The 26534-nt window shown below is 42.4% G+C and overlaps 1 protein-coding gene across 2 annotated transcripts in view; it reads right to left on the reverse strand.

Annotated features, from left to right (window-relative positions):
* Window positions 1–26534, reverse strand: part of gas7b (growth arrest-specific 7b) — a 454230-nt gene that overhangs the window by 227775 nt on the left and 199921 nt on the right. For both annotated transcript variants that reach the window (XM_069929483.1, XM_069929484.1), the window contains exon 2: window positions 23910–24030. In XM_069929483.1, coding sequence (XP_069785584.1) covers window positions 23910–24030 — 121 coding nt within the window. The remainder of the gene's footprint in view (window positions 1–23909; window positions 24031–26534) is intronic.

Raw genomic sequence — 26534 nt, forward strand, 5'->3', positions numbered from 1 at the left:
CTGAATGTGAAGAGACGTTGCACTATGCATTTACTGTGAATTTTTTTGGAATAAAATTTCATTGGAGTGGATTGGCTCAACATATTATATTGTCCATGCCTACTTGAAATGGACAAGTAGAAAAATCTAATTCAGGCCATAATCATATCTCTGATTAAATAAGCAATGAATATTATTTCTTTATACAGGAAATATGCATGTTCACCGATTTGTTTGATTGTACAATAATTGTTTCAGATCTTCTCCCCAAGACAGGTTAATATTTATTTGGAATATAACTCAGGAATTAAGAATTGGACAGTGTTGCAATTCCTTTTCTTTTAAACCAGAACACATTAACCTCCAGATAAAAACAGAACTACAAGTTCCTACAACTGATGTTAACAGATTTCCGCCCCATTACTTTTAAACTATTTAACATTCTGCATGCTCACAGCTCAAATTCTTAAACAGAACAAGCTCCCAAATATTTGCTCATCCTTGTGTCTCCACTGCTGTTCTGGCCTGCTATGCTCCATAGACTTGCCCAAATATTTGCTTTGAGCTACCCCTTTATCTCCTGATCAAATATTTAAAATAAAAAGCCACCAGTTGGCTCTCATCACAACATTTTAGTATCAGGAAAGGGTTTTAATAAATGACGGCTTTCCTTTAAAATTAGCAGACAAGTTTGAATGATATTGGATACAAATGCAAATGACAAGAATCAATTCAACAAGAGCTGTGAGTCACACAAAGTGATTGAGGGGGTGAAGTTCAATTCATCTGGGAAACAAATGACAAGCTGTCTGCGTCAGGGAACATACAAGTTCCAAAATGATTAGCGGGCTGCAAAAAAGTATTTAAAACAGGTCAATTATCCAGATGGCCAACATTCATTTAAAATTGTTTGCAGAAAGCTATTTATTGTCTGGGGGGGGGTGGGGGGGGGGGGGCAGGGGGAAATGGCCATATAGTGATCTAATTTTTTTTAAAAACCTTGGTTTTTTTAAGACTGCAGCCTCATGAAGAATACAAAGACACTCATGGTTACAAGTTTACACAAAAAAAGGTATTTTGATTGTTGAGGGCATATCGTGTAGCCAGCAATACAAAGGCAAAGGAGGTAAAGAACATGGAGGCATTGTACCCATTATCTGATAAAGGAGACGTCAGAAAAATCCTCAGTCTTCTCCCCTCTTGAAATAGTTTTATTTGTCATCAGCACTGGCCCACGTGCAAGCTGAGATTTCTCCAGTATCAGAAGTGGCCGCCGCCGCCGCCGCATGGGGGGCCGCCGCCGCATCGGGGGCCCCCGCCCCCGCCGCATCGGGGGCCCCCGCCCCCGCCGCATCGGGGGCCCCCGCCCCCGCCGCATCGGGGGCCCCCGCCCCCGCCGCATCGGGGGCCCCCGCCCCCGCCGCATGGGGGCCGCCGCCGCATGGGGGGCCGTCGCCGCATGGGGGGCCCCCGCCGCATGGGGCCCCCGCCGCCGCTGCATGGGGGCCCCCGCCGCCGCCGCATGGGGCCCCCGCCGCCGCCGCATGGGGGCCCCCGCCGCCGCCGCATGGGGGCCCCCGCCCCCGCCGCATGGGGGCCCCCGCCCCCGCCGCATCGGGGGCCGCCGCCGCATGGGGGCCGCCGCCGCCGCCGCATGGTGGGCCGCCGCCGCCGCCGCATGGGGGCCGCCGCCGCCGCCGCATGGGGGCCGCCGCCGCCGCCGCATGGGGGGCCGCCGCCGCATGGGGGGCCGCCGCCGCATGGGGGGCCGCCGCCGCATGGGGGGCCGCCGCCGCATGGGGGCCGCCGCCGCCGCCGCATGGTGGGCCGCCGCCGCCGCCGCATGGGGGCCGCCGCCGCCGCCGCATGGGGGCCGCCGCCGCCGCCGCATGGGGGGCCGCCGCCGCATGGGGGGCCGCCGCCGCATGGGGGGCCGCCGCCGCATGGGGGGCCGCCGCCGCATGGGGGGCCGCCGCCGCATGGGGGGCCGCCGCCGCATGGGGGGCCGCCGCCGCATGGGGGGCCGCCGCCGCATGGGGGGCCGCCGCCGCATGGGGGGCCGCCGCCGCATGGGGGCCCCGCCGCCGCCGCATGGGGCCCCCGCCGCCGCCGCATGGGGCCCCCGCCGCCGCCGCATGGGGCCCCCGCCGCCGCCGCATGGGGCCCCCGCCGCCGCCGCATGGGGGCCCCCGCCGCCGCCGCATGGGGGCCCCCGCCGCATCGGGGGCCCCCGCCTCATCGGGGGCCGCCGCCGCATGGGGAGCCGCCGCCGCATGGGGGCCGCCGCCGCCTCGGGGGCCGCCGCATCAAGGGCCTCTACATCAAGGGCCTCTACATGAGGCAGTGACTTTAAAAAAAAAAGCAGCCTCTATTTTCAAAGATCCTCACCACTCAGTCCATGCCCTCTTCACTCTGCCACCCTCAGGTAAAAATGTGCAGGAGCCTAAAAACAAGGAGTCAGTGGCATAAGGACAGTTTCTAAAGATAGATACCACCTTACTTTTTAGTGCATTTTTTTTATATAAAGTAAATTTTGTAAAGTGAATGTTTACATGAAATGCTGCCGCAAAACACTGAATTTTGTGACAATAAATTCGAATCAAGCCAGCTCACTAGTGCCAACAGCTATTGAACCATCAAACTCAATGGCTAATGAAGCAACGTAATCAATGAAGTTGGGTGCACATGTTTTTATTTAATTTTTTATTTTTCACACTATGAACCATATTGACCAAAATACACAAACATTTCCCTCTTGAATATACACTGTGTCATTTTCTCCCCTTTCCCCCCTCCCTCCTTCCCACCCCCCTCCCCACCCACTTAACGCTCAACATATGATACATTAAATCCATTAAACAATGTCGTCACACAATGAAAATAAACAAGAAAATTGTGTCATCTACTTTTACACACTGGGTCAGTTCATTTCATCTTCTTCTCATTCTGTCAATTTAGGTGGTGGAGGTCCGCGGTAGGACTTCTCTGCTGTGTTCATGTACGTTTCCCAAATTTGTTCTAATACTGTGATGTTATTTCTTAAATTATATGTTTTTTCCAATGGAATACATTTATTCATTTTTATGTACCATTGCTGTATTCTCAGGCTATCTTCTAATTTCCAGGTTGACATAATACATTATTTTGCTACAGCTAAGGCTATCATAATAAATCTTTTTTGTGCTCCATCCAAATTGAGTCCATGTTCTTTACTTCTTATGAAGAGGAATTTCTCAAACTTCCTGTAATCACTAGAAGTTTTGAGCTACTTTGGAGAGAGATGATAGGACCCATTAAATTAAAGCATTTGTAAAGTAAAATAGGAGTAGTGAAGGGAGATAACGTAAACAAAAGAGTGATCTTGGGTCAGTCAATGAAGAACCTGTATATTTGTGGTGGAACATGCTACTGCGAGCATGTCCTCACTGGGCTAGCCCGCCTTCTGTACCGGGGAGATAACGTAAACAAAAGAGTGATCTTGGGTCAGTCAATGAAGAACCTGTATATTTGTGGTGGAACATGGTACTGCGAGCATGTCCTCACTGGGCTCGCCCGCCTTCTGTACCGGCCCTCCCCACAAGATCCCCCAATAAGAGCCTTAGTCTCCTCCCTCACGCCTGCCTCGGACGTGAGCCAGCAGAATGCTGAGGCATATCTGGGTCTTCTGAACAATAAAGCCTTCGACTCTTGCTTCGTGTCTGCGAGTATTCATTGATCACACCCCAATGTTTCAATTGGTAAAGTAAATGAGGAGTCACAATGATCGCACAGTTTGGAAAACAAAAAATCAGAACATTGATGGAAAAGTTTGAAGATGGAATGTATGTAGATCAATTCAGTTTTTGCCATGATGTGTGTCAATGTTTTTCCCCCACTGCTCACTACAACAAATAGTCTGTGCATAGGAAGACATCATGCTCAACAATATGCTCCCTTCACAAGATAATGGGAAGAACACTGGTAAGCCTCCATAACCCCAACAACTGCTCCCAGCTTCTGCAGCCGATGTCAACTGAACCTTCAAGAAGGTGAATCTCTGACCCACAGAGGACTTAAAGCTATGGTGGAATTTCTTTTGCAGACATTTTGTTTTCACAACCTCTTCCAACCATGGTCAGAATCCCCACCCGGTTTCAAAAGGGCAGGCTTTATTCTGGTGCACAAAAGTAAGGTGACACGTCTTCACAACTACCGGCTGGTGCCACTTACTTACTCAAAGTGCATGGAGAGGTTAGTTATGAACCAGATTACCAGTTTGAAGGAGGACAATGCATTTCACGAGCTTCTTCGAATATTTTCCAGAAACTCATCCTTTTGTAATCCAAGGAACAAATGTTCTAAGGAACAGTGCACAAACTGAACATTAAATGTGCAGTTGACATTGTAGGTTGAAATTGATATTTAGAAAGCAAAGAATGGTTGAACAACAATCAAAAGCCCACGTAATTTATAGACAGAAGTTGTTAGAAGCTAACAATGCCACAGTTGTTATTTTCAATGAACTCATTGTAACCTTTACCTATAGTGTGCTAGCTGACAGCTGAATCAACTTGCTTCATTGACCCCCATTCATTCGAACAGATAAATGCAGGTCAATGACTTGGTAGAATTCCTTGCAAGGTAAGTCACGGGTGCAAGAACAGAGAGAAAAACAGCAAATCCTGAAAACAGTCTGCCCACAATCAACTCAGGGATATTTTACCTATTACAGCGTAATTTGCCAACTAATTCAACACAAACAATTGAGTTATAGTGGTTTCATTGTACAGGTAAATGTAAATAGTCTTCATGTTTTGCAGAGAGAAGCTCAATATAACCAGGGGATTTGTTTCCTTTCCCATCTGGTGGAAATTTAATCAATCTAGACCAGTTTCAGTGCTAGGATTCTTCACAGCAAGCTTGCCTAATCATTCAACCCTTGAACTTAATCACACCAAGTGCCCACCTCACTACTGTCATCATCCAATCCCCTCAGAGCCTCATGCTTGGAGTCCTAAAGCAATAATCCAAATTTCCGTAAAAAGCCTTGCCCTTCACAAAGGTGCAATAGGCATTAATGCATTGCATCAGCCGTTGTTTGTGTGATGCAGCTTGTGGAGGTGCTGCCTTGGTTGCAATTACTGGATCAATCTTGGACTCCAGTACTGTTATTTTGGTGGGGGTGGGAATAAATGTGCTGGAAAGTTTGTTGGTCACTGTAAATTGGCCTACACGAAGATGAGTGGTTCAATATGGAGCAAGTTGATAGGAAAGATTAACAAAGTAGATTTGTGAAGATTAGTGGAACAGGATGTTTGGAAAGGTCTATGTCTTTACTGTTTGACTAATGTAATGATAACAAGTTTAGTGTCAGACACATATATGCACTGAAAAATGAAAGTCTGCAGATGCTGTGATTATTGTAAAAACAGAAATGCTAGAGGAACTCAGCCAGCCTTGCCAAAAGGCAAGAAGAAACTTGCCAAAAATCAATTCTCACCTCTCCTCTGATCATACACAATTAACACTTTTTGTTGGTCAGACTTTTGCCAGTCTTTCTTCTGACACCTTCCTGTTCTTTGCCTGAAAGATCAGCAATTTCTCTTTACCTTCTATGAAGGTTGCGAGACCGGCTGAGTTTCTCCAGCATTTCTGGGTGCTTTTACTTGTATATGCATGAAACAGATATTCCATTGAAATGATCTTGATCATGAGTTACAGGGCAGTTTTCACGTCAAGAAATGTGCAGCTTGGCTTACATGTTACACATTTGGAGTTGAAGTTTGTCGTAAGATTGAGGGCAAGGATGATCAGAGCACGGTTGTGATCAAGCTGCCCACAATATTGGCGGCTGGGAGGAAACAAAGTTGCAGTCAGAGAGGGAAGCAAGCATTGCACCACTAGTTGTCCAGGCCACTGCTGTGGCGTTAGGACCACATTCTCTGGCGACTACCCATTCAAAAGGCCCCTTAAGATATTGTGGGCCAAGATCTCCAACTATTCAAAATGGGGACACAATCAGATCCTCCTGTTTAAATTTTATGGATTTGACCAAGGGTCATAAAAGCAGCTTATTCTGGGTTTAAGCTATTTTCAACATCATAACAAAAAATAGGTGTGAATAACCTCAGTTGCCCAAAACTTCAAATTATGCACCAGTTGAAATCAATTTCACATGGAATCACAGTTTGAAGCTTCCATGATGATTTCATCAACCACTATTGGTAAGGCAAGTTTTATTTCTGCCTTTTTCCAAACCGGTCTAAATCTTTCAGAATTACTGGATTTTTTTTCTTTAAACAAACTTGTATAACCAGGGCACTTCACAGATTTAATTGTACTCCACTATCTTAGAAAATGTGATCTACAACAGTGATTCAATATGGTTTACATGCAAATGTTTCTTCTCCATGCTAAACAATTTGTAGATTTAAAAAAACTGCTGCAGTAACTGAACCAAGCATCATCTGCTGGGGAAAGGAAATGATGTTTTGTCTGTTATTATTGGTTCTTCAATCTGTTCGATCATGACCTTTGAACATTATATTTGGGTGGCATGGTTTGCACAACCCATGACTGGAGTTTGAACCTGGTACTATCTGTATGGAGTTTATATGTTCTCCCCACGTCTGAGTGTCTCCTCCCACTCTTCAAAACAATTGGGTGTGACTAGGTATCATGGGTTTGAGTCCAAAAGGTCCTGTTACCATGCTGCTTGTATAAATTAATTGCACAGGAATCTCAGTTTGGTTATGAATCTTACTTTTGTGCCTTTAGAAAATAATTATACCCATTCCTGGTTGTGTTCAGTGAAAGGCTCAATGTGAGGCAAGAATGAGCAGAGTGGGCTGACACTTTGGTCCTTTTTATTCATGCCAAGAGATGTGGGCCCAGGGGAGGTGAGAAGTCTATCAAAGCATTAATGACAACACTATCTGTGGAAGCAAAGACAGGGGTGGGTGGGACTGATGCCTCAACAAGTGAATGGGGGGGGGGGCTTTAACCAGCTCCCCTTCCCCTGCACCCTCAAAGACAGGGACAGAGGATGGGGCTTAACTTCTCAAGTACAATGAAGACCCTCCACATTTGCTGACAATACCACAGTAATGGTCTATATAAAAAGGTGACAAGTCAGCATACAGGAGGGAGATTGAAAACTTGGCAGAATGGTGTAATAACAAATCACATCTTTAACTATCACCAAAATTGTGGACATAAAAGGGAAAACCAGATGTGTATAATCCAGTGATTGTGGGGGGTGGGAAATTAGAGGCAGAGAGGGTGAACAAATTTAAATTCCTGGGAATCACCATCTCAGAGGACACTTCTTAGATCCAACATAATGTTATAGTGAGGAAAGCATACCAGTGCCGCTACTTCCTCAGGAGTTCCCGGAGGTTCAGCATGACAACTGGAAGTAAAGCACAAAGTATGCAGACACTGCAGTTGAAGTAAAAAAAACACGCTGGAGAAATTCAGCAGGTCAGTGTATATAGCGTCATCACCCTAGGCACACAAATTCTTCGGAACCTGATGTCACTTGCTACTCCTGCGACCTTTATGACATCAGCCGCCAGGCTGTGGACTTGCCCTGTACCTAGAGCTCTCAGTCAGATTTGCTGCGGCCTTGCCCACAACTCCATGAGCTGGTTCACCTGTGCATGGGCGAGTTTCCACAATAGCAAAGATAAAGATACATAACCAACATTTTGGGTTTGACCCCTTCATCAAGTTATAACTAGGATGGGATAGGTGAGAATATGCACTCATGCAAGACGTTTAAAGTCAATGTTTTCTCAGGTATGAAGCAGGCAGGTGCATTCCTGGCCCTCCTTGCAGGACAGAAGTGTTTTTTTTTAAATAAACAGTGTGCATCTGACCAAATCCCCATCCTCCTCAAGCTCTGCCTCCCTCCTTGCAATCAAGCATTTCCAGTGTTAATAATAAATCTCTGCTTCATTTTTGCCCATGGCCTTCCACGCAGGTTTCCTTGTCCATCTGGCTTGCTGCCAGGCAGAAAAAGAACAAGGGAATCAAAAATCAGACCCTCCTGTTAAATTTGGCAGGGATTTCCACCTTTCCCCTAGTTCCCATCTGACAAACTTCTGCACTCCAAAACCACATCCCTGTAAACACTGGAACCATATGGTACATTACATAGTCTCAGTTATCATGACCATCTTTGGGCTTAGTTAGGGTTGCCAGATTAAAGGATGCAAAATATTCTGATTAAAATTAAAGGCTCTCTTTTAATACAATTACAGGGAAGTGGGGAAATTACTTATTATTCAAATCTTTCAGTCAACAGTCAAAAAAATGCTGAAAACTCTCCACAGGTCAGACAGGATTTGTGGAAAGAGATTTTGTGGAAAGATTCAGTTCTTTTCTATTTTGAAGGTCAACAGCAGTAATGGGGGAAGAAACATCATCTGGGATAAAATGCAGCCCTTCATTGTAGCCCTGGTAGCCTTGCCTCATGCCTCTCTGCTAAAACCAGTGTTCATAACAGGTTAAGAATTAATTTTCTGAAGACCTAATTCTCCACTTTATTGGTTCAGTCTCTCCCCATCCCTGACATTTAGCAGACAATAATGTAGAAAGTGATTAATCCTTTTGAAGTTGAAAACAAATTACCTCTACCTTAGGGCAAATATTGATCAAATGCAGACTCCTCCATCTACACAGAAAATAATTTTCACTAGAGTTTATATCCTTCCCAATGCAGAATACAAACAGGCATTTAAGGAGCTGCATGATATGGTCAGTAATCAAGAGACAAAGGAATCCCACTCAAACTCAGGGAGAACGTACAAACTCATTACAGACAGCACGGGATTCAAACCCCAGTGTTGATCGCTGTGGCAGTGTTGCGCTAACTGTGCCATCCTCTTATGCCAACTGCTATCATGTCTGAGCTGCGACAATTGTTACAGAGTACTGTGTTGTGTTTTGGCCTACGTGTTGTGTGGTTTTGTGTTTGAAAAGTGACAGTTTGCCTGAGAGAGCCAAGGTGAAGGTAGACTGGGCATGTGCAGATGATCTAGAAATTTCTGGATTTGGATGACAAACCGCCACTGGGGGTGGCTGTGGAGTGGAAGGAGGCCACCCAGAGCATGAGTCATGGTCTAGGAGGCAGTTTAGAATGTTGGGCATTTTAAAAGGGAGGAACATTTCGAAGGCAGCCAGAAGGATCCAGACCAAGCCAGTTGTTCCTCTCTCTGCAAGCAATGCAAGACCACTTCGAGTTGTGTGCTCTCTCACAAAGATCTTTTGGCTTCAGTTTACCAAACAAACTGAATTCTGTTTATGACCTTTGCTTCAGTTGAGATCGAAGTTTTGTGAGTCTTGTGTGTTTTGTGTCTAAGCTTTTCTGGGACTGGTTGGAAATATAACTTAGGGACTTTAATTACATATGTTATATTTAGGCTGGGGAACTTATTAGCTTTACACAGTTATAGAAATTTGCATAGTTATAAACTGGGCATTGTTATAAAATGGGGGGATTTTGAATTAAAGTTTGAAGGTGAATTTTTGTTAATAAAGTAATTGTTCATCTTTACCCCTGTGTGATATGCCTTCTTTGTGGTTGCTGGTTTGATCTTGTAACACAAAAGATCCATTCCAATTTGCTGACCGTAGCAACAGATCTACGGCAGATGCCATCTCACAGGCTCTGCACAAAATTCTGGAACACCTGGGCAGGAAAGATGCATACATCGAGATGGTCTTAATTGACTATAGTTCAGCATTCAACACCATCATTCTTCCCCCCCCCCCCCCAAAACAAACTGATTAGCAAACTCCAAGACCTGGGCATCAATACCCTACTATGTAATTGGATTCTAGATTTTATCACCTCTAGATGCCAATCAATTAGCAAGAACATTTCCTTCATCTCCATCAGTATTGGAATATTACAGTGCTGTGCACTTAAGCCCCTCTCCCATTTGCTTGACGCCTATAACTGCACATTTTGGTACAACTATACCATTTACAATTTTGCTGACTACCACAGTAATGGTCTAAATAAAAAGAGGAAGAGATTAAAAACTTGGCAGAAGGGTGTAATAACAAAATAAATCTTTCAGTGAACCCATGCAGTCATAAGGAGAACATGCAAACTCTACATGGCCAGCAGATCACTGGAGCCCAGAGACAACTCACTACTTCTCACTTGGTTAATCACTGCTTGTGTCAGACAAGCACATTGACCCAGCTAGGAGAGAGAAGATAATGAATTGCTTCTCTGCAAATTAAGGGATCTCTTGTGTGCCAAAAGGTACAGATGAAGTTTCAGTTCCAATAGCTCTTCTAAAAGCACTTCCAATAGTGCACCAACCCCTGCAATGGAGAATATGTTCAGGATGCCGGAGGAAAATTGTTGCAGCAAGCAATGAGCATCGTTTTAACCATTGTACCTGGTTAAACAGGATTACGTGTATTGAAATGCAAAAGGAAGACAGACAATTCAGGGAAATACAAAAACATCAAAGAACACTACAGCACATGGTGTGCTGACCCCCACCCCGTAATCATCTTCCATCTATGTGTCAGTCCCAGAGTCTCTCAAATGCCCTGATGTTTCAGCCTCCACCACCATCCCTGGCAAGGCATTCCAGACACCAACAAATCTAAAAACTTACCCTTTTACCATGCACTTGGGACCGATTAAAGATTACCCCTCTAAAATTTGATATTGGCTGTTTGATTTAATTTTGCGGTTTATGTTTTCAGAGGTAAGTATATTTCAAGCTACTAGTTTCCTTTTAACAAGGATACCAATTTTTAAAATATAGGGAAATAATTGCAACTGAGGCACTTAAATTAGAACTGGAATCACCTGGGATATTTTAATATTCAAAAGAAATACAGGTTTTTCCCCCCCCCACCCCCCCCCACCCCCCCTCATCCTTAATACCACCTGAAACTCCAGAAATGGAGCACTGTTTATAATGTAGGAAACTGAGCAGTTTCTGCCTGCACTCCTCCCCAAAATGAGAGTGATAAACACCCCCATCTCCCATTTTGATGGGGTTGGTTTAAAATCTACAGCAATTCCTCTGTCATTTGAATAGCTCTGTGGTTTTCACAAAACTCACATGAAAGTTAAATAACTTGCACAAGGATCAGTGAGTTAGCATGCCTACACCTCAAGACTACCCGCAACGAGCACAGCTTCCACACCTCACCATTTCTCTCCTCGCCGGGTCAATATGCTTGTATGACACAAGTAGTGATCAATGTTTCTCATCCCCCCCCCCCCTCCCCCAAACAAGGTTTATAATGTCATCAGATGCCAAAGCTCAGGCTGTTTTATAACCTGGGCTTCATTGCTGGAGGTGAAAAAAACATTGTGGCATCCAGTCATCTTTAAAAGAATATGCAGGAGTCTTTCTGATCTATGGCAGGAAATGCTTCCAGCAGGAATTTCCCATCATTATCATTGAATAACGCAGGCTGGGGGCAGCTGGTGCAAGACAAGCAGCTTGCAGAGAAAGGCATGTTCTTAGCTGACAAAAAGGATAAACAACAAATAGCAACCAAGGTTTTGTTTAAAAAATAGAAACTTGTAATTAAGGGGGTGGAGAGCTGCAGAATAGCATGACAACTCATGGGTGACTTAAGGCAGCAGTTTTCAAATTTTATTTCCACTCACACAAGTTAATTCCTATGCCATTGGTGCTCTATGATTAATAAGGGATTGCTAAAGGTGGTATGTGAGTGGAAAGGGAAGGTTGAGAATCACTGCTCCAGACCCAATTGTTATTGAAACGTTTTGCTTGAGAAAAATTGTCGTTGACCCATTTCCTTTGGAGCTATGAAACCGTGCACATAACGAGTCAATGAGATATGATTAAAGCAGTGTTTTTCAAACTTTGACTTCCAGTGACATACCATCTTAAGTAATTCCTTACGAATCACAGAACATCTATGGCATAGAGATTACTTAAGGTGGTATGTGAGTGGAAAGAAAAAAAAGTTTGAAAATCAGCTTAAGGGGAGCACCAAATCATCAGTAGAATAGATGCTCCACTTTTTCCCCCCATCAGGAGTATATTTTTTGATAGAGAAATTTAGCCCATCTAACCACCAGTGCTGCATGTGGGATCCTGCAAACATTGCAGACCAAGCTGGGTCTGTGGCAAAGATGCGGAAAGAAGTGCTCATTCAATGCTCCAGTTTTCCGTTCCATTACTGCCAGGGCAAATTGCCTTTGATTCAATAGATTGGATGCAACAATAAATAAAAACTGCAGCCAATTCTAATCTTGTTATAATTCAGGTACAGGTTAGCCCTTGATGGCTCTTCAGGCTTGCAAGGCCTCACCCAATTTGTCAGGCAGGTATGACAGAAATTAAAATAACGTTGATGCGGGGAAATCATTGAAAGGATTTTCAGTGTACAGAGCAAAGCACTTCAACAATACCCAAAACATGAAGACATGCAATGGCTGTGCAACATTAAACTTGCTAACAGGAAGAGAGTAAACCCCCTCACCCCCCGCACCTCTAGAAAGGGGATGCACTCAATGCAGATACTTGGGGGTTTGTGATTTAACACGAAGCTTGTCTCAAATAACTTTCACCCTAAATTGGAAAACGTGTGCCAGCAGCATTGTCTCAATTTCCCCCTCAAAACTATGCCTTGAAAATTAGGCAGATGGTAACTCAAGCCCGATTTCCTGATCCATGTCATGAATGGAGTCTGCGCCACTGACAAGAGCCTCAAAACAAACAAGAAAAAAAAATCCTCAGATGTTGGCTCTTTCATCGAACCACTCCAAAAGTATTCATGAGCTTTAAATATTTACATCACTGTTGAAGAACTTCATCCCTTGCCAATTATTGCTCATCAACATCTTCATTCACTTTGATTCATGACAGCACCAGCTTTAAACATATAGAGCATCTGTCAAATAATTTTAGAACGAGAACATTCTTGGGAGATCATTCATTTATAGCTTGTTATCAAGAACTCCCATACAAAAAGAAAGACCATTATTTTGATTAAACAGTAACACTGGCTAATTTGAGACAACTCCATTCAGCCAATGCCATTCTTGCAAATGGATCATCTCTCCCTTTCAATTAAAATTAATCAGAACTGCTCACTTCAAATTAAAAAGGATGCATGGCATTAGCTATAGGACTAATATTTCCAACTTGGGCGATTATGGTTGTTGAGCTTCAGAGATCTGGACATTTTTAAGCACCTTGAAATGATGGGACGCAGACTTTCTACGCATGCAACCATTGTAAACCAATGAGAAATGCCTCGAAGTACATAATATTGCTGACATCATCATCGAAATTACATCTGAAAGAGAATTTTCACTGAAGATATCAACATGAACTCATTCATTTAAAGCAATGTCATATTTAGTTTCAGAACAAAACATTGTTTCTTTCCTCAAGCATGTGCAATTAGAGAATTTTATTTTATTTTTTTTTTACAAAATTTACATTTTGGAGAGCGCTAATGCCACAGTGTGATCAAAAATAATATTTTTGTACTTGGCCAGACACAAATGCTGCAACGGTTGCTGGAATAGCATTGCCATTTGTTGGGAGTGGGGGGGTGTGATAGTACAGATCTATCACCAATGTATATAGCTGCGCTGGATGGGTCACGTCTCCAGAATGGAGGACCATCGCCTTCCCAAGATCGTATTATATGGCGAGCTCTCCACTGGCCACCGTGACAGAGGTGCACCAAAGAAAAGGTACAAGGACTGCCTAAAGAAATCTCTTGGTGCCTGCCACATTGACCACCGCCAGTGGGCTGATAACGCCTCAAACCGTGCATCTTGGCGCCTCACAGTTTGGCGGGCAGCAGCCTCCTTTGAAGAAGACCGCAGAGCCCACCTCACTGACAAAAGGCAAAGGAGGAAAAACCCAACACCCAACCCCAACCAACCAATTTTCCCTTGCAACCGCTGCAATCGTGTCTGCCTGTCCCGCATCGGACTGGTCAGCCACAAACGAGCCTGCAGCTGACGTGGACTTTTTACCCCCTCCATAAATCTTCGTCCGCGAAGCCAAGCCAAAGAAGAAGAAGAGATAGTTACAGTATCTAGACTGTGCTTACAGCGATTGGCTGCGAGCTACGCCACGCCTACTGTTTGGGCCTTAAAGGGTTGTGTCCCTAGCCAGGTCAGATCATTCCGGACTGGTCAGCAACCTGTGAAGAGCTCCTGTCTTTTGCTAATAAAAGCCTTGGTTTGGATCAACAAGTCTGATTCTTTCGACGAGCACTACAGGGGTGGGGGAGGGTTGAGGGTCAGCCCATTTGATTATAACTTGTAAAGGTTGATCTCGTGTAAAATTTGACCATAGTTCACAGATGACAGATCAACCGGAGCAAGTACCTGTACATAAAAGTTGAGGAAATGAATGCTTGAGAATGACTAAATTATTTGTATACATGGAGGCTATAGAATTCTTATAAATTTTTATCATTGTTTCTTCATCTAAAATCTTTTAGTTAGCATTTGTGTTTGATGTCGATAATTTTATTTTCCATCCCTTTAAAACCGCTTCTGCTTCATAACGGGCATTCATTATTGTTGATGCCAAAACCCCGCAAGGGAGGTGCGGGTAACCCTTACGAGAGGGCAATGCTTTGAAGCTGCAGCCATACAATAGCAGGGTGGCGAGATGCAATTTCACAGCGTGGATGTGCAGAATCAGCCCAGATCATTGGTCAGATCGTTGAAACTCGCATCCAATTACCAAAGTCACCATGCCCCAACCTCACCACACCACTGATCAGCATTTGCTGGAGGGACAAGCAACGTCTCACTATTGTCACTTTAATTCATTGTGATTTTCTTCTTTATTAGCTTCAAAATCATTTGGATTCTAATATAAATTTCAGTGCCTCAAAGTAGTATCCATATAATAATTGGCCACATACATTTAAAAAGTCATCTAGAAAATTCGACTTTTGCACAAATATGCTCAGTATTTGGAACTTCAAGTGAAGATGTGGCCTGGGATCACCAGCCCTCCTGAACTATTGTACAATTGCCTGGATCATTTTCCATGGCACTGCAGTAACACACCAGAGGAAAACTGTTGCAGCGTTCAAAATGTTTGTTGTTGCGCCACCTTTGAAGATTATTGGCAACCAAAATATTCAAAGCATTGGAAATTAAAAAAAACAGGTGAATAATATGATTGGAGACAAACAATAACACTGTGTACAGATATAGAGGACAACAGTCAAGGAAGTACAGGAAATAAAATGACAAAAGTGCTACTGACAAACATTTGGACTTGTCAAAATATTTTCACATTCAAAAAAATCAAGGCAGAAAAAGACAAAAATACAAAGAAAAACACTGCAATTAATGTGCACGAACCATTGTAAAACCAGGTCCACCATTCTTATTTTAATAGCCGCTGTTAAAAAGTTGCTATTCATTTGCAGATTGATGCAGGCAGGCTTCATGGCCCCACCTATCTGGTACTATGATCTGGCAACACGAGTTTTTCCAAATAAAAACTTTTTGGCCCTACTACCTGTAAGGATTTTTAGACTGCAAACAAAGGTGCCCTTTTTCTACTGAAGTTGGAAGCTTTTTTCAAACCTGTCAATTGCATGACCCATCTTTCTATAATCTGCAAACTCCAACCCTGCTCCTACATTTAAAACTTTTTTTTAAATTTAGACTTCGAGGACAGCAATGGGCCCTTTCAACCCATTAGCCAGCGCCACATAAATACCCCAATTAGGTAACAATCCCCACATATTTGGAATTATGGGAGGAAACCAGAGCACCCGGAGAAAACAGATGAAGACACAGGACTTACGAACTCCCTGCAGACAGTGCTGGATTTGAACCCTGTTCGCTGGTTTTGTAAATCGCCTCGATAGCCACCAGTTTTAAAATATTATATGCAAAAATTAAAGGATTAAATAACATCTTGAGAACTACTCGCAAGTCTTCCAATCACAAAAGCCATGCCAATCATTACCCTTTGCTTCTCACTACTGAGTCCAATGTACATCCCATTTCTCCTCTCCCTTGTGCTCAAGCACCTTGGCTTTTTGACAGCCTACATGGAACTTTGCCAAAAGCTATGCTAAAATCCACGCAGATAAACAGTCTCGACTCCACTACACCAAATAAAAAAGTTTGTTAGACAACCTTCTTCAAACACCTCTACTCTGTCCCTGATTAATCTGTTGCTTTGAAGGATAATATAGTCCTTCGTAAATTCCAAAGTTCAACTATATGGCCCACATTATTTGATCACTTATTTTTTTAAAACAAAGGAAGCATCACGATTACCAGGGATGAGGGGAGAAGTGAAAACCTCTGCTATACTTTTATTCAACCTGGCAAACACCCCACTTTCACAGATATTAAACTTCTAAAATGCCACTTTCACCATTTTATATTTTATTTCCTCAACTACAAATGACAACTGCACCATCAATTCTATTGGGCTCCAAAGCACCGATTAACAGTGTTTCCATTATCTCGTTCCATTCACAGGTTGAGCTTTTGACTTCAAAAGGACCTACTCTTTGTTTTGTGTACTTAAGAATCCTCTTTGTATTTTTTTTTATATATTCAAGGTTTCCTGCAATACTAGGTTCTAGGGACTGGACACAAGTTTTTTTCTGCTTTACGTTCCTTGTACAACCTGCCCTTTCAGGGGGTCTCTCGATTTAAAAATCTATTTTTCTTTGTTGGAAATACCATGACTGAATCTCTTAAATCTCCATCTGGAATGCCTCCTATTGGTTGGCCAACAATCGATTCTCAAGTAATTAGTGATGGCTCACTTTTGCTCAATAGACTGAAAATGTTGTTCATCAACCCTGATTAGATATCATTCACACTTACTCAACAATTCAAATAGGAGCTCAGCAAGTATTTTTTTAATTGTTGACAGAATCCCAAGTAGATGTTCAGAAAAGATTCATGTTATTATGCCCATTTAATGGATACCCTGCCCTCAGTGGCTTTCATCGTCTCAATGTTGCCAGGTTTGGAAAATTGTCCTGATGCCCTCAATAACAATGTTTAAATGAGTTGACTGCTGCATGACTGGCAGAAACAAATCAACAACGGGTGTCCAGCCAGGAGTGATCATAGAATATTTCCACATTCAAATGGCCAATATGGAGATAAAATAATTTCTTGTTTACAGTGGATTTTATTTTCTTCACAGCATAATCAGAAATGAGGGAATGTTTACTTTTTGGCAAAAGACCTGAGATGCAATCTCACCAAGACCCAGTAGAGTTGGAGCAAGACTATTTACATTTACCTGTACAATGAAACCACTATAACTCAATCGTTTGGGGCCATAAAATCTCATCGCAAAAAAACAAGATTGTGCTAAATCTGGGGTTCACTGTATTTCCCTGTTTAATTCACATAAAAGGCCAACATTTTCTTTGCTTAAATTACTTAATGTTCCTGCCTCCTACTTTTTCATTTCAAAACGAGAGATTTTTCTCAAAATGTACCAGGTTAATTGGGTGTAAATTGGGCAGGATCATGGCCTGTTACCATGCTGTATGTTTACATTTTTTTTAATTTAAAAAATAATTTAATTCAATGCTCAAGTCTCAAATCATGCACTTTTTCCTTGATAACCTCATCTCCATTTTCTAGGTTTATTTGCCATCTCCTTGCCTGCTAATTAAATCTTTCTGTAGCTCTTTGCAGACTCTGGGCGCTTCACATAATTATCCTGCCATTAAGTTCAGATATATTGCACTTGGTTCTTTCATCCAAGTGACTGATGAGGATTGTAAATTGCTGACACCCCAGTGATCCCCAAGGTACTCAACCCAATTGTACCCATTTTCTGTCAAGCTTGCTACACTCAACCATAGGAGCCCTTCTCCTGGGCAGGACCTCAGTGGAATCTTGTCAAGCATCCTTTAAAAATCCAAATAAACTACATCCCACAATTCTCCTTCATCCATGTTAACCACATCTTCAAGACTGCATTTGTCATGTGAAAATTTTCCTGTCATGAAGCTTGCCAACTCCACTAAAATATCATTTTTAAGTGTCCAATTATCATTTTAATAAGTGGATTGCAATTCCTGATTGTATCTCTGCTTTACTGAAGAATTGGAAAGATAATTCAGATAATAAATTTTCCCAGCTTCTCAAAGACAGTTGAATCATTCCAAAGGAATCCAGTAACATTTCTTGGCAGAGTTGCTTTGTTCAGTCTTACTGCACAGCTGACTGAATAAACCATTGTTGCAAAGGATTGAAATCTTCCAGAAAAAAAAATGGAGAAGGGACAGCTTTCTCTGAGAATTACAGTCACAGTAGCACTCTCTTCAGTGTATGGAACCAAAAGACCAAGCAAAATCATCGGCAATTTTAAGGCAAACAGCCAAGAAATGCACATGTTGTGCATCTAGCTTCAGTGGTACAAGTGGTACCATCATTAACTCAATAAAGGCAGCAATTCAAAGCAACAAATGTTTTTTTTTGTAAAGTACCGTCAAATGATGGGCAAAGGCCAACAACCAGAGTACGTGAAATAATCAGGAACATTGATACCACCCAAAGTGAAGCACCAGATGGAATTCCAATGAAGAGAACTACCATCATTCAGGATATTTATTACTGCTGTTGGTATCAAAGCTAATCATTTGAGATTTGCCAAGCTATTAACAATGTTTCAAAATTATAAGAATCAGATCCAGCATTAAACTAAATTAGTTCACGTCAGTTGAAACATTTTCCAAGTTCACAACATTGTGACTCTGTGGTCTCCTGCAGTACCCTCTGTATTAAGACATTTGGTGAGATTTTCCCATTTTATTCTCCACACAAAAAGTTGCTCACCATCCTCCATCTGGATACAAGATGGATGGCCAACCCAATGCCATTGAAGATGGTTCAATACTTTCAATTGGAAGGGAAGTTCAAGACCCCTGGCATCTGGTTCGTGAACCAATCATCTGAGACAAGGCTCTCCAATCATTTCTAAAGCTCCAGTTCTGCTAGGACAAATTTTGAGTCAGCTGATTCTGACTGCTCTTGTAGGTTTGCACATGAACAGGCAGACAATAGTGGGATACAAACCATGTGAAGGCAGACAAAATTAGATCAATTGAAGACATGGTGGACAGAAGGGGCTGTTTCTGTGCTGTCCTGTTTCACTTCCCATATTCAACCACAAGATCAGTGGGTAGCTCAGGATTTGAAACAAATTTGTTGCATAAAATAGCAAATGTACTGCAATGGATTAGGTTATATTTTATATAGATATGTTTTAAAAGGAGATAAATCATGGTTGTTTTTAAGTCAGGCTACAAAAAGATAAAAACTTCACATCACAGATCTCATTTAAAATCCCAGAGCTCTGCTCAAGCCAGACAGTCTAGGCTCCAAGTGCCTTTGTAAAGACAATGGAAACTGCTTTGGTGAAGGACTTCACAAGTGCGTGTTAATTGGACATGCTAGGGAGTAACAGACTCGGAGGATTGGGTCTGGCAGTATAATGTTTCGCCAGAGATAAAGGAAACAGAAAAGGAACTTTGGTGACCTGAAAGAAAAAGGTCATCATCTGGAAAACCCTAAGTTTCTTTGGCAAAACACTGAAGTGGCTGATTGGAAGGAATCAGTTTGTGTCCAACAAGCAACAAATCTTTGAAAACCAACAAGAACTTTCCTGAGTGGTAACCATTTACCTTTCAAGCACTAAAGCCTGGTGAAGATTTATAAATGTTAAATTCTGTGCACAATACAAGGATTGCCTGGAACCAGTGAACTTGGGAGGAATGAGTAGTGAGATTGGACTGTGAATCAAAGAATTTTTCTGATCTCACACATACACATCCGCTTAGAATTAGAAGGGGGTTAAACTAATAGTAACAAGTTAAAGTTTGATCCTGTTTTTATAGTTTAAAAAAAATTTAAAAGTAACTTGTTTAAGTAACCATTTGTGTTGGTGAATTTCTATTGCTGCGGGTTTTGGGGTCCTCTCGTCCCATAACAGTTCAAGATGAGAAATTGGAATGTTTCATATGCATCTTACTTTGGGTACAAATGATCCAGTCTGCACCTTATGGTGGAGTTATGCCAGATACAAGAGGGGCAGAGCACTCTTCATAGCAATACTCCTGACATTTACCTGGTCAGGTGCACAGCAAATTACTTCAGTCATGCAATTGGCATACGGACAAATTGGAACAGAAATCTCTAACAGCCACTGGAGAAATGGACAGCGTGCAGTGTTTGCCTTCCTGCTATTTACGACAGCATTCTGCTGTCATTAAGAAATTTAAATAAGGAGCTGCAGAAAGGATTGCATGCTCAGGCATTGCAAGTTCAATCCTGACCTCCTGAAATATGTGCGGTTTGTACATTCTCCCTGTCAATGCTTGGGTTTCTCCTTAGTGTTCCAGCTTCTTCTCACATCCCAATGATATGCCGATAGGTTAACTGCTTGTGGTAATTTGATCCGAATATGTCAGGAAAATGAGGGGAGTTGATGGGTGTGCAAGAAAGCAACATTTTCCAGAGAAATTAGTGGGGACCTAGGACTGATGGGAGTTGACATAACCTTAACAGACCATACAGCTTCCACCTACATTGAGGAAATACAGTTTAAAGGGCTTATAAAGTCAAGAGTGAGTTACAACTGTTACCTCAAACCTTTAGTTGCTGAGGTTCTCATACTCAGCAAAAATTCTGGAAGTGTCCCAAAGGACATGGCTGGCTAATTTGGCTGGGCCGGCTAAGGCCACAGAGACACTCCTGAGTCCTCAATGGTTCCACTGTCTTTGGCTCTCCAAGTCCATTAGAAATATAGGATAACCTTCAGCTACTCTCATTCCTCGATTGCCCAAGTTCAACATCACGTTGACCCTCAATTTGCTTACCACCGGATATTTGCAGGAAGCCACAGGTCTCTGCCATGACTCTCAGTTTGCTGTTCACTAATTCATCACGGATGTCACCTTGGCTACAAATTTGTCAAAAAAAGGATTGAACTCAGCAAGAAATTGGTTTGCATCCACTACTGTGCCAGAGATGCCACTTTCTTCATAATCACAAGGGCTTCCTTTAATAACCAAACTGTTCATTAAGAAAAAGAGTTTCCACCTTTTGTGTAGCTTAAAAGAATTTCCTGGTGCTTAATACAATGCTTCCAGGAGCCTTAAACAATTTCATCTTAAGGGAGTTAACAGAATGAAACATTGCTTGTTAGTTTACTTGTTATATTTCTTAGTCTCCCTCACAAGGTACTTTACGTTCCTGTAGCCAAAAATAGGATGTCCTCCTGTCCAATTAGAAGCTGGAGGAAGTCAGCACCTCAGGCAGGATCCGTGGAAAGAAGTAGTCAGCCATCAGTTTGGATGGAGACATGAAACATTAACTGACCATTTCTCTGTATGAAACCTGCCTAGCCCACCAAGTTCCTCCAGCCCCTCTGTCCAACTCCAGTATCAGAATTCTTGTTTCTCAATTGCCGCTGGCCTAGCGAGGAAACAACATGCATGTCCGCCTGCTTTCAGAGGGTGTTGGAATCTAGGGGTTAAAACAGTATGAAATAAATGATTAATTAATAAGTGTATATTTACTGCATGGTTCAGGGAAAAAGGAATGTGATTAAGTGGCAATCACAGCAGGGAGCAAAGTTGGCTGAGCAAAATTGTCTCTCCAAAATCTTTCTTTGGCTTGGCTTCGCGGACGAAGATTTATGGAGGGGGTAAAAAAGTCCACGTCAGCTGCAGGCTCGTTTGTGGCTGACCAGTCCGATGCGGGACAGGCAGACACGATTGCAGCGGTTGCAAGGGAAAATTGGTTGGTTGGGGTTGGGTGTTGGGTTTTTCCTCCTTTGCCTTTTGTCAGTGAGGTGGGCTCTGCGGTCTTCTTCAAAGGAGGCTGCTGCCCGCCAAACTGTGAGGCGCCAAGATGCACGGTTTGAGGCGTTATCAGCCCACTGGCGGTGGTCAATGTGGCAGGCACCAAGAGATTTCTTTAGGCAGTCCTTGTACCTTTTCTTTGGTGCACCTCTGTCACGGTGGCCAGTGGAGAGCTCGCCAAAAATACAGGGAGAGGAAATGCATAAAACAATTTAGGAGGAATGCTCAACTGAAGGAGGTGGGAAGTAGCACAGGAGACACAGGCCAGATCAGAACAAAGAATGGCCCGCAAGAATCAAAGGGAATGGAAAACCAGTCTAGGAGGAAGATTAAGGCACGAGGAGGTGTTAAAGAGAACAGCAGAAATTGGCCAGACAGGGACCGAATGGTGATTAGAAATATCTGGGGATGAATTAATTTCAGATCTAAACAACAGGATAGTCTGGCCTGGAGGATTAACATGGGAATGCTACACCCCAGAAATCTGCAAAACAGGAGATGACTTGTGATAACCCTTATGCAAAAAGATCTAGCAGGGAAAACAACTTTTGTTCTGTGTGATAAGATTGACCTATATAAACTGTGCCAACTGGACAATAGGGGTCAGTCTTGGGGAGTAGCTCACTGTGCAAGTGACCTATGAACTAATGAGTGACCCAGAGCTCTGTTAAGTTTTATTCTTGTGCTGTGTAATAAATTGACTGTTGAACCGAATACCTTCTCCTATCACTTCATTCAAAGAACGCGCTGGACTCAGACTACACATAGACTAAATTAAGAGTAAGTTAAAGCCAGAGTCCGACAAGGGCAAGAGCACACTTTCAAATGTTGGTGCCCATTTGATTGCCGTACAGTAGTCTTGGCAGTGGGTTCCACCATCAGGAAACCAATTGGTCCCTTCATGCCACCTCCCCCAAAATTCTCTCAATTTGGATTTTAGTTGATTTCCTGATTTTTGCATTCCTAGGGATCCAACTGGATTTTAGGCCTAAAGCAGCCATGTCCCAAGAATCAATCTTATCCAATCTTCATCTTTACTTATCTTGAAATTTTCAAAGAATTACTGATGAGGACACATCAATGTAATAGCTGGTAAAGCAAATAGCAGTGGAACCTTTCAAGATCAGTCAGTGAAATCCTTTATGATCTACAGACTAAACACTTCCTTTCATTGAACAAATAGAGATAACTCATTTCCTGAAACCCAGTCAAAAGGTCAAATATAAAGCTACAAATCCAACCATGAATGTGGTTCAATGCCTAAAGGAGGTACCAATCTGGTGAGCCTGAGGTCGCATGTCCCAGAAGAACAATTTCTAATCTACTCAGGCCTCTGAACAAAACTATTTTGCAAGTGGGGGCTTCAACTAGATTCAATAAAGCTGAAACCAGATCCAAACTTTGCAGATCACAAATAGAGTTCTCACCAGTTCAAAAGTTAACATGGGCCAGAATTTTGTAGCATCCCAAAGACACACAAAAAAAGATGCTAGTTTAAACAAACACTGTTCATGCATTCTTGAGCATCAATAATCAGTCAAAAATAATGAAGGATTTTGATTTTGTTAAGCCATCTACAACTTGGGGGCTTCCGTTAACTGCAATTTGAGGTCAGCCACCAGCTGGGTTAGATTAAATTGCTTTTAAGTTGCAAAATAAAGAAAATAAATTAGGACACTTTCCAAATGGTCAATTGCCGCAAATCTTCACGAGCTGAGCATTGGCCGTTTGCTGTAAACTGCTCATTCCAACACTGGCTCTTTGCAAAAGAGGGAATGTGTTTTTGATGATGGTTCTTCAGGGAGATACTGATAGATATCTTTAAAGAGCATTTAATGGAAAAGTAAGATGCATTGTGGTATCTCATCAAGAAAAAAGCCAAAAGGTTTTACTTGCTTAAGAAGGGATAAAGAAAAGGTGCACAAAATAAGACAGACTATGAGATGGAATGTAATAAATGCAATGCAGAGACAATTATCAACACAGGACTGCAAAAGTATTTTTTTAAGGTACGCAAATATCCAAAGGTCCTTTCCAATTCCCAGAACTTCTGGAGCCTCATTAAAGTATGCACTCATGGGCCTTACCACTTGTGTAGGTATTGACATAATACTTCCGACCCTGTGGTGACATGTAGCACTGCCAGCCATGAGGCAAGGGAACGTGCGCCCTTTCTTCAATTGTCTGAGCGCTGACTGGTCCAGGTTTCTGTCAAAAAGAAAAGTAAAACATGCTTAGTTATTTTAATCTTACAGCTTGCAAGCAAGGCTTTGACACCAGCACAGCATATACAATTTATATTGTCAAATCCAGTAATAGATCATATTCTTCCAGTCTCATTCAAGCCCTTTTCTGCTGATAAAATATGACAAGTGGAAATTCAATCAAATTCAATTTTTTAAGCTCAAGATATGATTGTCTAAGATCATTGAATCAACTTGAAGGAAGAATTGTTTAATGCAGCCAGATATTCACCAGTTTCATATTGATCTTTTTGTTTAGACAAGTAGAATTATTAAAGAGGACTTCACTTTGGCAGGCATTTTTTTTTGCCCAAATGCTTCATTTTCACTAGTGGCATAGAAGATGCTGTCCAGAAATTATCCATTGTACAGCCCAAGAGAATGTTTTGTTGAACTCTGTTCGAAGTTGATCTGTTATTAAGTCATAAATTGGCTATAGATAAATATACAAAACAATTACCAAACTCATAATTATATAATTGGCACAAGGCTCTTGGGGACACAATGGGGTTATGAAAGTTATTAATATAATTGGAAAGATTGCATTTAATGCCAGTTTTTTAAATTAATGTAATTACTGTTAACACCTTCCAGGATGCCAGCTTCACTGAAGTTTTGAACAAAAACAGGAATTTTATTCAAGAAATAAAATTCTCAATTATTATAAAATGCTGCAAATGCTCAACAACTCATGTGGTGTCAATGTAAAGAAAAACAGTTAACGTTTCAAGTTAAATATCATTTGTCACAACCCCTCTGACAAAGGAGAGGTAAGGGTTGTTATGGGGATAAATTGCAAACTACGTCATGTGAAAAATGGCTGGGGGGGAGGAAGAGGGTGTGCAAGCATAGCTGCAAGAGATGACATGAATGACAAAACTCGACAAGGAGCTCAAAAGAAGTGCAACAGTTAGACAATTAAATTCTCCATTAGCCTAGCTAAGGGACATACCCAATAGGCCAGGCCATGCTAATGGACAGAAAAATCTGAACCAATATCTTATATAGACTGACTATTTCTGATGTGGACGAAGTATATAGCTGACTGGACTAACATACTCAATGGAAAAAGAGTTCCAGTTCCTCAAGTTCAGACAGAATGGGCATTTCCCCAAATTAGTTACCTAGTCTATGCTCCAATACAGAGAAGACTAAATTAATAACACCAAATACAGTTCACAAGAGCCAGGAAGCTCGAGTGAATCAGAACTTTACCTGGAAGTCCATGGAGTTCCTGAATGGTAGAAAGAACAAATTCCTGGCATTTCTAATTTACACAGGAATAATCAGGAGGAAATCAACCCTGGAGTACCAGAGTGAATATTAAGGTGGGGGGGGGAATCCATCCAAAGAATTCAAATTTTGAAGAGGTCCTTGAAACTACAAGGATTTAGGGTTGCAATTTCAACCCACAGTGTTTGCGAAAACAAATGGAGCTTTCTGGTGGAGAAATGGATGCAAAGAAAAAAAATACACTCAACTAGAAAAAAAACATTTTGACAGATCTGGACAACGAGTTTACGGACCGACAACGAGTTTACGGACCGACAACGAGTTTACGGACCGACAACGAGTTTACGGACCGACAACGAGTTTACGGACCGACAACGAGTTTACGGACCGACAACGAGTTTACGGACCGACAACGAGTTTACGGACCGACAACGAGTTTACGGACCGACAACGAGTTTACGGACCGACAACGAGTTTACGGACCGACAACGAGTTTACGGACCGACAACGAGTTTACGGACCGACAACGAGTTTACGGACCGACAACGAGTTTACGGACCGACAACGAGTTTACGGACCGACAACGAGTTTACGGACCGACAACGAGTTTACGGACCGACAACGAGTTTACGGACCGACAACGAGTTTACGGACCGACAACGAGTTTACGGACCGACAACGAGTTTACGGACCGACAACGAGTTTACGGACCGACAACGAGTTTACGGACCGACAACGAGTTTACGGACCGACAACGAGTTTACGGACCGACAACGAGTTTACGGACCGACAACGAGTTTACGGACCGACAACGAGTTTACGGACCGACAACGAGTTTACGGACCGACAACGAGTTTACGGACCGACAAATGGAAGGATTTGACAATTACTTTACCAATAATTGGAAGGATATGAATTGGAAAATTACAAATAGAATGTACTCAAAAATGCCATTAACAGGAACCATAGCATTAAAAGATATTCTTTCCAAGCTTCTTCCAGAGTTCAAAAATTGGGAAATCTTGTATTTTTTTAAAAAAACACTGATGCATTAATATTCATAGCAATGGAGTGCGGATACCAGACATGCAGCTAAAAGTGCCAAAATTATGTCAAATTGGCTATTACATTAATTGGAATGTAAACAAAGCCTAGAAAAGTATCTATTGATTTTAAGGAGGTGGCACTTAAAATGTTTTTTTATTCAAATCAGTTAAAAATACTCTTCTGAACTGC

This window comes from Narcine bancroftii, chromosome 3, assembly GCF_036971445.1.
Source record: "Narcine bancroftii isolate sNarBan1 chromosome 3, sNarBan1.hap1, whole genome shotgun sequence".
Lineage (NCBI taxonomy): Eukaryota > Metazoa > Chordata > Chondrichthyes > Torpediniformes > Narcinidae > Narcine > Narcine bancroftii.